The sequence below is a fragment of the Neolamprologus brichardi genome, chromosome 2 (genome assembly GCF_056152115.1).
Source record: "Neolamprologus brichardi isolate AB-2024 chromosome 2, ASM5615211v1, whole genome shotgun sequence".
NCBI classification, from domain to species: domain Eukaryota; kingdom Metazoa; phylum Chordata; class Actinopteri; order Cichliformes; family Cichlidae; genus Neolamprologus; species Neolamprologus brichardi.
The window spans coordinates 5,651,719-5,667,015 of record NC_142105.1 but is presented as its reverse complement, the minus strand read 5'-3'; the positions used below and the strand labels follow the sequence as shown (position 1 = coordinate 5,667,015).

The 15,297-nt window shown below is 39.5% G+C and overlaps 1 protein-coding gene across 2 annotated transcripts in view; it reads left to right on the top strand.

Annotated features, from left to right (window-relative positions):
• Positions 1-15,297, top strand: part of fstl5 (follistatin-like 5) — a 197,894-nt gene that overhangs the window by 117,003 nt on the left and 65,594 nt on the right. For both annotated transcript variants that reach the window (XM_087846555.1, XM_087846546.1), the window contains one exon: positions 9,737-9,903. In XM_087846555.1, the coding sequence (XP_087702681.1) occupies positions 9,737-9,903 (167 nt within the window). The remainder of the gene's footprint in view (positions 1-9,736; positions 9,904-15,297) is intronic.

Below are 15,297 nucleotides of genomic sequence, written 5' to 3'. Positions count from 1 at the left end.
AGCTTTGTGCGGGAGGAGAAGGATTTTATTTATCTGTTTGAAACATCAAGATGAGTGTTTCTTTCATTAGTAGAGTCCAACCCATATCAGATTTTTAAGGCAGAAAATTAGTGACTGAAAAATATCCATCCATCCATTCGCTTCCGCTTATCCTTTTCAGGGTCGCGGGGGGCGCTGGAGCCTATCCCAGCTGTCATAGGGCGAGAGGTGGGGTACACCCTGGACAGGTCGCCAGTCTGTCGCAGGGCCAACACACAGGGACAGACAACCATTCGCACTCACTTTCATTCACACCTAGTGACAATTTGGATTATCCAATTAACCTATCCCCATAAGCTGCATGTCTTTGGACGGTGGGAGGAAGCCGGAGTACCCGGAGGGAACCCACGCAAACACGGGGAGAACATGCAAACTCCACACAGAAAGACCCCGGCCTGATGTTGGAATTGAACTCAGGACCTTCTTGCTGTGCGGCAACAGTGCTAACCACCGTGCCACCGTGCTGCCTCTTAAAAATATATCAGCTCATATTTTTGTTATTTTAGACACATAAAACATAAATAGCCTTCCCTAATATCTGTTATGTGTAGTTATTTTTGAATCCTTAATAAGATGAGTGTCATTTAAAAAATAATCTTGTTTTTTTTTTAATTGAGTCATGTATTACTCATTCACCCAACTCTGTACCCAACTAAACTGCTTGTTGTGTTGGTGGCATTCCAAAAGCTTGTTACCTAAAGGGAAATTGCAGAGTGGACTTCTTGGTTTAAAAAAAATAGATGTGACAAGGACGAGTGTTTCAGTGAAACCGCTCACTTAATTGTTATAATGAAACATTGCTTGTAGTAGCTTTATTTTTTTCGACCCAATGCCATGTTCCTTTTTTTTTGCTGTATGTTGCCAACCAAGTTATTGTCAGTGAATTTAAAAAATATAAATCAATTAAAGTTAACCTAAGTTTGAACAAATACTAGATTCACTTGAGAAACCATTTCCAATTAGCTGCTAGAGTGAATGCTCAAACTTATTAGCCTTTTTAAAATTGATTTGGAGGAGCATAACAATTCTGGCTGTACAGTTGTGATTTCTTTTTGGTTTTTATTAATTATCTTTTCTTGTTTCTTTTTTTATTATAGTTGTTTTTATTCACATTCTTCTTCTTTTTAACCTAGTCCACCTCTAATCATGTGTTATCCCACACGTAGTGTAATACAGACTTTGCCAGGCTTGTAAATTAGTTGACTTACACCCTTCTCTGAAGATTATAATTAGACATCCAAACCATCAGCCAGGCCTCTTCTAGGAAAAGCTGCTTCCATTAAGTCAAGTTTGCTGTTAGTCAGCACCCATGGTAGAGTGAGAGTTAATGGATAGCCTGACTGTTGCTTGTCAAAACCCCTGCTGAGTATTTCATTCAAGTGCTAAAATAGTTTCATAACTTGTGGCTCGTTTTCAAACATGTTTCTGCTACATCTCCAGAATTTATTAAAAGAAGAAGTTGATGTACTTTTTAAATTTGAAGTAATCCTCGAGTAAAGTACTTTTTAGTCCATCAGTGTGGTATAATTCGTCTATGTATGCGCTCCCATTGACATGACTCATCACCCTGCAAACCAACACTGTGGGGGGACAAGCAGGACCAGCCCCCCCTGCCACCCCAATACATTACCAATTTCTGTATGAGCTTTGCAGTTACACTATGCTGATTCAGTGGGCATAAGGTACTCAGTAAGTTTACTTGTGAAACATGTTTCTCCGTGGCAGCTAGTCCTGTGCACAACGAGGAAACAGTGGAGTTTCAATGAATTAACTTTTCACTACCGTTCATGTGCCAGTGATGGGTCAGGTTTAAATTCCCAGTGAGGAGAAACTTCTTACAATAAGTTCTGCAGCCCTCTGAGTGAGAAAGGTTCAACTTGCTTTTCTGGCTGTCAGGAATGTTTCAGCATAAACGGGTTGCTGCATTCATTTGCTTCTCTCAGCATTTAACATCTCCTGTCATCTATTTGAAGGTGTAGGCCTGGCTGTAATGTTGCTGAATAACTAGCAGAAACCAAGAGAGTTGGGTGGAAGTGTATACTGCCCCTTTAACACACAAACTGGTGCCTGGTGTTTGTCAGTAAAGTGCATCAACACATAGTGGAGTCAGCAGCATTAGTGGCCTAGTGGCTTTTATATTTAAGAAATAAGAAGTCATTGAAATATAGCCTCTCTTATGCTGTAGCTTAAGTGCTGTGTGATTTACTTATAGCAGGAAGATAGAGGATTTTTTTCATTACTTGTTTTCCACAAGGTAGCTGTGATAAAATTAGTCCAATTAGACATCCTCTTAAGCTCTGTACCATACTAATGCAGGCCGTCCCTCAGGATCTCTACCAGCAGCTTGGAAACAGACTAGAGGCTGATCAGCCAGAGGTAATGCACTCACAAAGGCCATTTAAAGCCATCCTGATGTTTAGAACGTTCATGGGAGGAGGGTTGAAGGTGATAATAATAATCTTCTCACCTTTTACCTAATACCTGTAATTTTTTGCATATTTAAGATTATTTTAGCAAGCTGCAAAAGCACAGTTATTTATCCTCCTTCACAAGATGGTGAAAGGTGACACGAGATGCTGAGACGCCGCCCCTATAGCTGCGCATTATATAATCATCTCTTACAAGCGCAGATTCATCATAAAAGGCAGCTCGATGTCTTTGACCTGAAGTTGAGCTGCAGTGTTTTCCATGTAAACAAACCCAAATTTATTATTTATTTTGCAGAATTCACCTGTGCAAACGTTAAGCACAGCTGCCTCTGACAATATCGATTACAGTTATCAACGTCAAAGCTCAAAAGATCTGCTCAGAAGATCTTAATTACAAGTACGTGATGATGAGTTAACAAGTCCCATGTCTGCATCTGTTTATATTTTAAATTATTAAATAATTTGCCTATTTTGCATAAAGAATTAAGGACAAAACACAATGAAAAGCACTGGCTATTTTCAAAAAAGCAAGGCATCACATAAGACACAGTAATGAAAAGCAGCTCTGGTGGAATAAGAAGACACTGCTACTGTGTACACATACTTATTAATATAAAGAATATACTGAAATAAGAGAGCCATTATTACTCCACATCCATCCATCCATCCATTCTCTTCCACTTATCCAATTCAGGGTCACAGTCTCTATCCCAGCTGTTTTAACGTACTCCCTGGACAGGTCGCCAATCTATCTATGGCGGTTTTAGTGAGAGAACTGTAAAAAAATACTTCATAGTGTCATAATATAAACATTCTGTGTAAGCTCAGCCTTTTTTGAGCTTACGTAAGATTGTTTTGGAATAATTGGTGTTTATAACATGCAGTCAACTTCTTGTAGGTAATCTTGTAAGCTGTAATTTTCTTCCGACTACATCTTTTTCTCCTCTGAACAACAATTATGATTATGTTAAACCTTTCATTTGTACTCTCTCACCAAGTTTTCCCAGTGATGTCAAAAACTGCTTTTTGGTCTTCACAGCTAGGTTGTTTCTGCATTACCAAGTAAGGAATGAAGGAAAGGCGCAATGTTTCCCCGTCGGCAATGTGGGTTTCTCTTAATAAACGCATAAAAAGTCACCTGATTAGTGTTTTGTTTCTTATTATACAGGGAACGATTTCTTTTCTTTAAGTAGCGCAACAAGCCACAGCGGTTCAACATGAAAAGCAAAACTACGAATCTTCTTTGGGAAAACAAAGGACATGGGAATGTTTCACCAGTCAAACTATTTTCTGTTTCTGCCAAACATCCAAGTCCACAGAGTCATTCATGCGCTATATCAAAAACACAGACGCAGAGACTCGATTCTTCTTGCTTTGGGAGAAAGTTTGCACAAATCAAGTCAACCATCCAAGATCAGAGAGCATTCAGATGAATGTGTATTCTGTTTTTTTGGGGGGGTGTTTTTTACCTTTGAGTCTATGCATATGATCTATGAATACTGAGCATCGGGGAAAAATACTTTTATCTCATCTTCAAAATGTCAAACTCAAAAGCAATTGGGGCTACACAGGCGTTCAGCTTTGGTAATATTGAATGTCATTAGGATTGAGCGAGGGAGTAAGTTAGAAAGGAATGAAAGACTTGGTGAAGAAAGACAACTCGAGTGAGCATGTATTTGAAAAAGAGGGCGACAGAGCATGATAGAGGATGGAGTAAGAGGGTTGGCTAAGCAACCTTGGTGCAATTTGTCTTCATGCAGCTGGTCCTTTGCAGCGTCCTCTAGGCAGAGCCTATTTTCCCTGACAAGCTTGTTGCCTCCAGTGCAATAGGTGATTTACCTCGCGCCGTGCCACTGACCAACATCGCCTTCTGAGAGCAGAGGAGAGTAAATCAAAAGTCTGGACCTTACCCTTAATCACTAATTACAGGTCGAACGGTGAAGGTTGATCCTTCTCTGGGGGCTGAGTCCCTCAGGCCTCAAATCAGACCAAAAAGAGGAGCCGGTGCCACTTCCTCCTCTGATAAATCTTTAACACAGGAGCTGCTGCACGCTGAAGGCTTTCAGCTGGCTCTGGCTGCCCAGACTCGCCTTTCTCTGAGGATTTTCTCATTCGGGTCGGATCCCTTCCCTTCCATCCCACCGTTGCTCCACCCAATAGCTAAAGCTTGCCTGCCTGTCTGCCTGCCCACTTTCTTCTTAAAATTCTCCCTATACCTTCACAGATTTCTTTCCCCCTGGGGATCAGCAGCAAATCGAGTTTGTTGCTTGCAGCGTATTCCAAAAGCATTAAGATACAAGGGTGCTGTAATTGAATGGTTAGGGAGGACATTATTGAAGGAGATTTTTGTCAGTGTATCCACCCACCACCACCTCAGCACCATGTAGAGCACCAAGTAGCTCCTTGGATTGTTGATCCTCTGGCTATATTGTTATCAGTGTCAGGGGAGGAGGAGGTATGTGGCCACGAGTGACTGAGGATCCACTTTCCATAAATCTTTGCTTTCTGCATGAGGGTTATGCTATGTGTTTTGTTTTCCTTGCTTTGTTTTTCTTCTTTCTTTCCCAATTATGTTTTCTTCTTTACATTGTTAATTTTACCTGACACCTTGATTGCTTCATTTTGGGTTGCTATGACTATAGTTAATGTAACATGAATTTGGTAAAAGTACACTCAGACTCAGCCCATTATTTTCTCATGAACTTTGATTTAAACAAAGTTGAAGTAAAATAAATACCCATTTATTACAGGAAGGATAAACGTAAACCAAACTTACCAAATTGTCAATAAAAATAGAATGCAATGATCTCTTAAATTATTAATGATAGTAGTATAAAGTACAAATCAAATGTTTGAACTGATAAATGTCTGTTTTAAGCATATATAGTCATCTTAAATTTGCCTGCCAAGCATTTGAAATGAATTTATGACAGAAGGTAAAAAACCAGTGGACAAATTGTGTGATTCTTAAGCAAAAACAGTGACACACACCCAAAAAAAAAAAAAAACTCTTGTGGAACATCTGAACTTCTAAGTATTTAAGGCGAGTGACACGAGCTGGAGCTGCTGGCTGCTTCAGTTTTCATTGATATAGCCCGCAGTGTTCTTAAGAAAATACAATGAGGGTGCAATAGGTCAGGAGTTGCATCAGTAGCACTTATTTACAGGGTTGTGCACTATGAGTTCTGCTGTAATATCCTCAGGCTCTTGAGAGAGAGTATATGGCAAACACGACCAGTGCCACTGGGTCGTTGTGTGCCTGCAAACATCATAATGGAAAAAGTTTTTTTGGCCTTCCTACACAATCTCAAATTCAAAATCAAATTCAAATTTTATTTGTCACATACACAGTCATACACAGTACGATATGCAGTGAAATGCTTAGACAACTGCTCGTGACCTAAAGAAAAAAAGAAAAGGCTATGAATAAGATAGGAAATAAATATGAAAATTAAAAAGGGTAAATTTAACTAGGAAGGAATAAAATAAAATAAAATATAAAAATTAAGTTAAAAATGAGATAACTGTACAACACAAATTAGAATGAAGGGTAAATTTAACTGGGAAAGAATAAGATAAAATATATAAATTAAAGTTGAAAATAAAATAACTGTACAACAAAATACACAATACACAGTGTCGAAATATATAAGAATGTATGAAGAAATATAAATATATATATATACACAATAACAGCAGCTGTACAAGTATTAACTGGAAATGAGGAATATAATGTCCAGTGTTGTGCAATCCACATTATTTAGTGTCTTGTGCAGTGCAAATATGCTTAAAGTGATTTAAGTGATGAAGTGAAAACAATGTCCACAATCTTTACTGTCTACCAACCCTGCGCCATACTTAGGGTCCTTACAACTTTGTCTCATATCCTAAAATAAAGGGGGCGACATAAATTGTTATGTTAGCAGAAGTTATATGCTACCTGTGGCAGTGGATCCACTTTGCTGAAACATGAAGAAATACTGAAGAGGTGAGCTAAAGAGAGCAGTGCATCTGTAAGTTTCCCTTGTTGACCTGAAGTTGTCCGTGTACATCGACACTGCATAAAAAACATGTCTAATGAGCTGCTATAAAACTAGTTTTTGCTCCTAAATGTTTTTCCATTTCCCTTCAGTCATTATTATTTATTTCCATCCATGACAGCACTCATATCACCCCCGCTGACAATTGTTGTCATGTCTTTATTACATTCAAACAGTTCTTAATTAATCAAATGTGTTCCATCAAATGACTGTCATATTACGGTGTCCACAGGGGAGATGTTCCAATCGTTTATGAAGCTGGTTATTGCTTTTCATCTATCATTTTCACCATGCTTTTTCTAAATCAAAACAAGTGGCAGGTTTATTATTTATTTCCGTCTAAAAAAAATACTGTCTGTGCTGGGCATCACATGACATTTTATCATTGACCAACAAAAGAGACTGACTAATGAGCAAATGTGTTTGCTTTTTAGGTTTTAGTTTGAATGTTTTCTTTTCTTTTCAACTTCAGTATTTGTGTTCAAAATCATTTGTTATTAAGAAGGAAACACTTTAGTTTTCATCTCCTAGGGGATTGTCGTGCTGACACACATAGTAATATAACAAAATAAAAACAATTATTAAGAAATCTAAAGTTTATCCTTCAAGTTTATCCTTCAAGCTTGGGTCCTCTACCAGAAGCCTGGAGCTTGAGGGTCCTGCACAGTCTGTTTTCCGATTCTTAGGACTGTGTGGTTCTGGACAGAGATCTCAGATGTTGTTCCTGGGATCTGATGGAGCAGCTCGTCCAGTTTGGGCATCACTGCTCCCGTTTCCACAGAAACTACTGTTGCCTTTATCTTCTACATCTTTTCTATCTCCTCTCTCAGCCCTTGGTATACCTCTAGGTTTGCGAGTTCCATCTTCCTGAAGTTGTTATGACAGATTTAGCTGACCATGTCAGCTGGGTATTATAGCTACATGTATCACTATGACCTTCTGTTTGTCCACCACTACTGGTTGTTTAGCCATCACCAGTTTATTTACCTTTATCTGGAAGGCCCACCAGCTCTTAGCTTGGTCATTCACAACCACCCTATGGGGCGTATCCCATTTTGTGCGATGAATTTCCAGGCCATGCTCTGCACAGATGTTCCCATATACTATGCCAGCCACTTGTTTATGGTGTTCTAGTTATATATAGACTTCGAGCATCTTGCTGCTATGTGCTGAATTGTGTCAGGGGCATCTTTGCACAGCCTTCACTTTGGGTCTTGGCTGCTGTGGTGGACCCCAGCCTCTATTGATCTTGCGTTGAGAGCTCATTCCTGTACTGGCATCATTAGGGCCTCTGTGCTGTCTTTCAGCCCAGTTGATAGGATTTTACGATATCAGCCACTTCTTCCATCTGCTGGTGGTACATGCCGTGCAGAAATCCGCCCTTCCATAATGGTTCCTTTTCTTGCTCTTATTTCTTGGGTTTTTGCTATCTGAGTTATTCTCTAAGCACATAGGTAATCTTCCTGATGTAGCTAAGGAGTCTTTCATCTATCCAATGCATCTATTCAAGCACAGACTAATGCAATAGCCTAATGGTATACAGGTCACTGACTCACTCCAATGAGCTATAGTGGTAGTCAGTGTTTTTTTAATCACTTTTTCATCAGTTGAATAAGAAAAAAAAATTCTAGAAGAAACTGCAGCCTTATAAATTACTGCAGAGTTTGTTCAACACTTCACTAACAGTATAATCATTTAAACTTAGTTATTCTTCACTCAGAAGAAAGGGCTCTCATTAATCCTCTAATTTTGATGTAATCCTAGCAGTGATTTGCCTGGGCTTAAACAGGGTTTCATTGGGCCAAATGTGAGATTAGAAGTCTTAACTCAAAGCTTCCCACTGAAAAGAAGTACGAGTTTTCACGCGGCCTCAGTGTGATTAGCTTGGATCTAACACGCTAGCCAAGTTCACAGTTCAAAGACACAACAAGTGGACCAAACACAGCAAATGAGTGAGAAGGTTAAAAAAAGCAATCAGCAGCCATTGGTAAAAGGGCCACGGGAGTCATGCTGTAATTGAAGGTGTTCTCATCCTCATTCTCTGGGCTGTGGCATGTGAACACTGTTGGATCTGCTCTTTCATTAGGTTTTGTATTTCATGCCCTTAGGAGCAGAACAAATTGAGTCTCTGTTTCCTTTTGCTCCATTGCTCATTACCCAAGAGAAAGATTAAAAGGCATTCTTTCACAGGCCACATTACATAATATCAGCAAAGAATGGTGGACTGTAAATTGTACTCGTTGTCTCTTCAAAATACTGGACGCACCAAGGCATTAAACAACTTCAGCTATGGTGACCTCTCGCCAAGCTACCCGACCTGACTTACTTGCAGTATTCCCTCTGTGTTGGTCTCATCATCATCAGAATGAAGTTTTAAACACTTTGGTGTACTGCAGAAATACTGAAGCGAGCAAAAAACTAACTCTGGTTGAGGTGAGGGGTTGTGTTTCTGTGGGGAACCTCTGTGCACATAGAGAATTTTTTTCTTTTTCTTTTTCCTTTTTTTGATTTCAATGTTACTTTTATCAGAAAGTGTGTACTCCTGGGCTTTTACAACAGCATGGAGATGTTTTAAACTCTCAGAACACTGAGCATGTTAAAAATATTCCAGCTTTAAGTTACAAAGCACCACGCTTCAGTTGAGATTTTAGTAGTCAGCCGAAGAGTAGTACTGGTGCCTCCCAAGAGTGTTAGGTTTGTTCTTTTAGCTAAAAAAGAAATACATAGTGGTGGACACAGACTCTGCAGAGAGGCTGACAAAGCAGAACTTCCATTAAAGTATCTTCACATAAATTATGCAAAGTATTTACAGAACGTTAAACTTAATTCCCTCTCATTACTGTGCAAAATGCAATAATTGTGCTGCCTCAGTGCATATTTAAAAAAAAGAAGTCTCTCCCGCTATAGCACGGTAGCAACTAATTGAGACACGCTTGTATTGTGTGTCTTATTGCTATGCTTCGTTTTTATGCTTCAAGAAAGATGTGAGAAATCCATGAATTTTGAAACATCTCAGTGGGTAAATTGTGAGCTATTGGAAGAATGAAAAGCCCGTGAGTACTCAATGCAGAAAAAATATAGGATGACTGAGTTGAATCATATTTTTTACTGTTAGCCTTCATGTTCATAGTTTAGAGAGGCCACTTTTACTCAGAAGGTTAATTGTTTCAAAATCATAAATTGAGCCAAAGACAGTGACTCAAACTTTTCTGTTTATCCCATCAACAGATGCGTACCTGCTCACCCTTCCAGAGGACCAGAAAGTCAGCGTGACAACAGTAACGGTGGGCCAGAGTGCTGTGTTGACTTGCGCCATCACAGGTGAACGGAGACCTCCTATATTGTGGAAGAGAAACCATCAGTATCTGAACTCCTTGAACCTGGAAGACATCAATGTAAGAGCTACCTGTCAAAACTGCCTTTAATTTATTGTTTCTAAATAGATGCAATCTAGTTAGATGTGCATAGAACTTTGAATAGTTCTAATTATTGCATTTTCACAGCAGCAAGTCTCACCAATTTGCAGTTTTTGCAGGGCTGTCACTTTTTTTTTCCTTTTGGAAAAAAAATTACACACAAAAAAAATCCCTCCTATATTTTCTTCTCATCATATTTCAGCTTTATTCTTTTGGCAGTGGCTTAGATCGTCAGCGCATTTTATTTGACTGTTGGCACTGGCTTTGTATTGTAGGCCTGACAGTAATCCGGAATGTCAGTTTGTGTTCCTGGTGTCTGTGTTTAGAGACTGCTGGGAGGGGCTGGGATTTCAGACAAAGACAAAAGATGAAGGGGGATACCGAAGGGGTTCAGCCCTAGAGGAAGGACCTACTTTTACAACTTGGTGAAAGACTGCGTGTGCGTATGTGTCGGCGTTTTAATCTGTATGCACGGCCCCAGACAGCCCTCTGTGTCACTTTCATCCACATCAAAAGGAGCACGGATACTTAACGTAGCGAGATACGCAGAGAGGCACAGAGGCAGCTCCTTTGCTTTACCCTTTTCCTCTCCATGTGTCTGGGCTGACCAAGATGAGTGTGATACTGCTGTGCATAATTAAGTCAACACTGTCGAAGAAGATAAAGGGAAACCCAGCGAAGCCACTAATGTAACATTAAATCTTGATGACCCTTAAAATGAGTAAGAGGCGCCCAGCTGTCGCCAGTCATCCTTGGCACCATCAACTGGCTTTAAACTAGTGCGCTGGTGCTGGATGGACTTGATGTGCGACTATTATAGAAACCTGTGCCAACCCCATACGTAAGTCCGATTTTTTTCTCAAGAACGCTTGAGAGGATTTATGGAAGTGAAAAAAAGTGAAATGCAAGGTTTTGTAAGGTCAACCTGGACTTTGATCTTTGTCATATGTCTTTTTTAAGAACAGTTTTACTGCTTTGTTTTTTTGTTTTGTTTTTTTTGCAAGATTCAACAAAACCATTTTTTGTTTCATCTTCTTCTTTTGCCTGAAGACACGGCAGAGTTCAGCATCTCAACGAGAGGTGGTCTTTGTCTGCTTTTCATGCACTGTCATCCGTTTCCACAGTGACCAGTATCAGATCTTGCCCAGGTGTAGTTTCAATTCAAATGTCAGCTCAGGGATGAAAGCTTCTGCTACTGAATGAGGTTCATTATGAAGAAATGCTTTCTCTGGAGTTCATCAATAGCTGGGAAAAATGACAGCATATAGATGAAGGAATAAAAATGACCTATTTTAAAACTGTTGGGCATTGCTATGATTTTACATCAGAACTTAGATGAAAAAAAAAATCTCTCCACCTTTTCTACCCATACATTTTTTCCCATTATTGCGAGAGCGGGGAGGAGAACAGGCTGTGCTGGTAATCAGAGTTCTGCCTTTTGTGGTTTGCAAACGTCTTACTCTTAGAGAAAGCATCAAAATTTGATGTCCGTCCACAGAACTCAAGGTTTGAGTTGCACATCATGGAGAAAGCAGAGTTGAAAGAAGGCTTCAGCTAACAGTTTGCATTTTAATTAACCCTAACCCACTTCGGTACCCCCAGGGCTTCATAGTACTTGTGGTAAATGTTGACACATAAATTATACTCGCTATGCCTCTCGCTCTGTGGTACACACAGCCTGTTGGGTTGATGCCAGTGCAGCTTCATGAAGTGAAACTGAGTTGGACAACTACAGGGACTAATCTGGCACTTCATACTGAGAGAACTTGATCTAGTCTGATCCTCGGGGTATGCGATTGTCAGATTAGATTTTTTTTTGTTGGTACCTTAAAACGCCCAAGTTTACAACCTCTGCTGTTGCTCAGATTACCTCTTCACTTACACTAAACAGTGTCAGCAAGGCAATCAGCATGAATGCTAACAGCCTCTTGCTTTTTAACAGAATACTGTGTGAAAGCCACGCAGCATCAAGAGGAACTACCAGTGGAACAGGCGCAGCTCATTCCAGATTTATTTTTGGCCCTCAGACATTCAGTCAATCATTGTTGTTCTTTCCAGAGAGGAGAATGGATTTTGCCTGCGTTTGGCATCCACAAGCCCTTTCCCAAATTGCCCTGCAGACAATTTCTGTATAATTGCTGTCTGTTAATATTTGTGAGCATCTGATGCCAGCCTTAATTGGAGTTATATTCCTGTGAGTACACGTGGGAGATTTATGCTGTGTAATCTCGCAGGCCCTCCCAATTTTAGAACGTTGTTATTTTAGATTTTTTTTTTTCTCTCAGACTTAGTGAATTGCACATTAATCCCAGCGGGGCGCTTGTATCCTGGAGTTCAATAGAGCCTCTCTGAATTTTGACAAAGCAGCTTACTGTAATTCCGTGAAGTTGACAGTTGCTGGCTATTGCATCATCATCCAAGGCTGTCAGTATTTCAATCCTCCCTGAGTGGCCAAGCCAAAGACACAGTTGTGTACTGTGCATGTCTCTGTGCAAGAGTTTGTGTGTGTACCTGCGTATTTGCTTTTGGGGATGATGACTCTTGGGTTTTGGCAAAAGTTCAGATGATGACATTTTTGTAATTTTTCAAAAGTTTTGAAAATCCATCTATTTAAAGGAGTATTTAGAAGGGATTTGTATACAGTATTTCTCAGCAGCTTTCAGAGTAGTACGTCCTACTTAAACTAGTGCTTTCACAATAGAAACATATCTCATTAGGACCAAAATCTTTGATCTGAATCATAAAAAACATGCATATGTTTAAAAATAGACATGTTTTGAAGACAGACACTAAAGCTTCAATAGGAGAAGATGAAACACAGGAAACAGCACGAGTGTTTCTTATTCTCCTTTCTGATCACATGCATTGAAGTCGGTATTTATCTGATATAATTCTTGCTGCTTCTAACAGATGATTCAATCAAGTCTTGTGATAATACATTTCAGATAATACATGAAATAACTGAAACTCAGTGTCCTGTTTTAAAATAGCTACATAAACATGTAATTTAACAAAGCAATCATATGGTCTGGAAGCTTAGCTCATATTCTGTACTGTCTGTACTGGGTGACTTGCTCAGTGTGCATTCAACAGACAGTTTGCTGAGAGAATAGCTGAAAGGCCAACTTATATCTCCTAAAGTGATGCCCCAGTTAAACACTATGAAACAAGAAACAAATTGCAAAAACTGCAAATGTTCATATTTGAGACAAGTGCATTTATCATTTTTTACTAAGCCTTGATGATGCAAGAGTTAGCACTAGGGCAGGTTAATAACTCCCGATTTCCAGAAAGTTGATCGAGTTCATTTGGATGCAACATTTTCAGCGGTACAAATGTTTCATCACTCATCCAAGTGACTCCTTCAGTCTCGGCTGATTGCAGGTTTCCCCAGGCTTATCAACAGTACAGTTGCATAACGATCAAAACTACCACCACTGCATAACGATGAGTTACGAGATCCAAGAGAAAAGGAGGACACTCGCTGCCCAAGTGAAAAGCATTGTTGATCTCATATAAGTCACGAGCGTTTGAAGAGTTGAGATGCATATTTTGAAAACTGTGTCTCTGTGGCTTTCAAACCCCAAATGCAATGCACAAGAAATGGTCCACCTCAAGCAAGCATCCGGTTCACAGCAGGATTACTACGTGCTAGTGCCAAAAGCACTGAGGAAACCAAGTAACCACTGCTAAGTGGTTGCAATCAATCATCACTCTTTACACCTACATGCCAGTGGCCACTCTTTGAATGAAGGGATGAGGAAGGAATTCTGGTTTGAACGGATATTTATGTAAAAAGGAATGACCATCTCAGAGTTCAAGCAGTCTGTGATTTCAGCCATTCTCCAGTTCTCTGTGAGTAATGCTCATGGCCACTGATTAATGCTCATGACAATTTGCATATCAATGATAATTTTGATCGTTATGCAGTTGTACTGTTTATAAGACTGGGGAAACCTGCAGTCAGCTGAGACTGAAAAAGTCTGATGGATAAGAGATGAAATGGACCTAAATTACTGAGCACGTGCCAAGACAAATCTCCTGGTTGTGTGTATATATTCTCCCTGTCAATGTGTGGGGTTCTTCGATTTGCACCGGTTTTGTCACGCAGTGCAAAGGCATGCTTGTTAGGTTAATTGGTGATTTTAAATTAGCCATTTTTCTCTGTCTGTTGCTCTGTGACTGGTGACCTAACTTCCGCCCCTTGACAGCTGGGCTATAGACCCCATTTGGATAAGTGGCTAAGAAAACGTTGGCACTTTATTATTTGCTTTTCCTTTTTTGGTTTGGAATCCATCTCTTTCATAAATGCTTTGATTAGAAATGAACCTCTAAATCTTTGACTTCTGTTTTTCCTCCAGCAGATCCCGTCTCAGGTACGGTGTTTTTGGTTTTTGGTTTCACCAAACTGACATCAATTCACGTTTTCTGTTATTTCATCCCAAAAAAAGCCCACAAAGCTGTAAAGTGCTGACAACAAATCATGTCTGTCAGCTCAGGGATGGGACAAAAAAGTCTGAAAATATTACACATGAACTGTCATGCAAACTTTTATGGGACAGTTAAATCTAAAGAGGTAATCTGGCCAAAATAAAGGTGTTAAGCTAGTGGAAGATACTAGGATTATTAGCATAAGTAAGGTTGGAAAGCAAATTTTACATGCCTATTATACTTTCACCTTATTGCTATTTTAAAGGGTAATATATTCCAATAAATACCTGGTAGTGGTCAGCCGTGCAGATAGGTCTTTTATGTCACATTTAGAAATATGTCTCTCTGACATTTACAGCTTTTCCCGCTATGACAGAGGTGACTTGGATTTTGTTTGCAATGCGTGCAACATCAAAACAAATTAACTTCAGCAGCTGTATTTCTCTCCAGGAACTGTCTTCTTAAGTTAGAGAGTGAGCTCTGTGGATTAAGTCAATCCATTTCCAACATTTTCCTTTCCTCTCAAAAGGCAATTCGAAGCAGTGAATCTGCAATGAAGCATTCATAGATAAGTCACCTACAAACATAAAAACAATCAAAATACAAAACTTTATATAAGGAGGAGTTGAAACAAAAAAGGGTTTCTAGGAAAACATGCACCTTTTTTAAATGTCAGTTTTGTTAGCTCAACAGTTTAGTACCATTCACCTCCATTGTGCTGGGGCGCAGGAGTAATTACAACAGCTGAAATCTCGTAAACATAGGCACATAACACTGAAAATATTTGCATGGGTATAAATACGCAGAGGCGAACAGCCTATTTTTAGCTGGATTGCAAAACATGTCCGTCTTTGTTTACACTGGAGGATATTTTTACTCAAAATGTTGTGTTCCTCTAACAAAGTTTCACGAGGCTGAGCTAGAAACGTCTTCAAAGGCCAT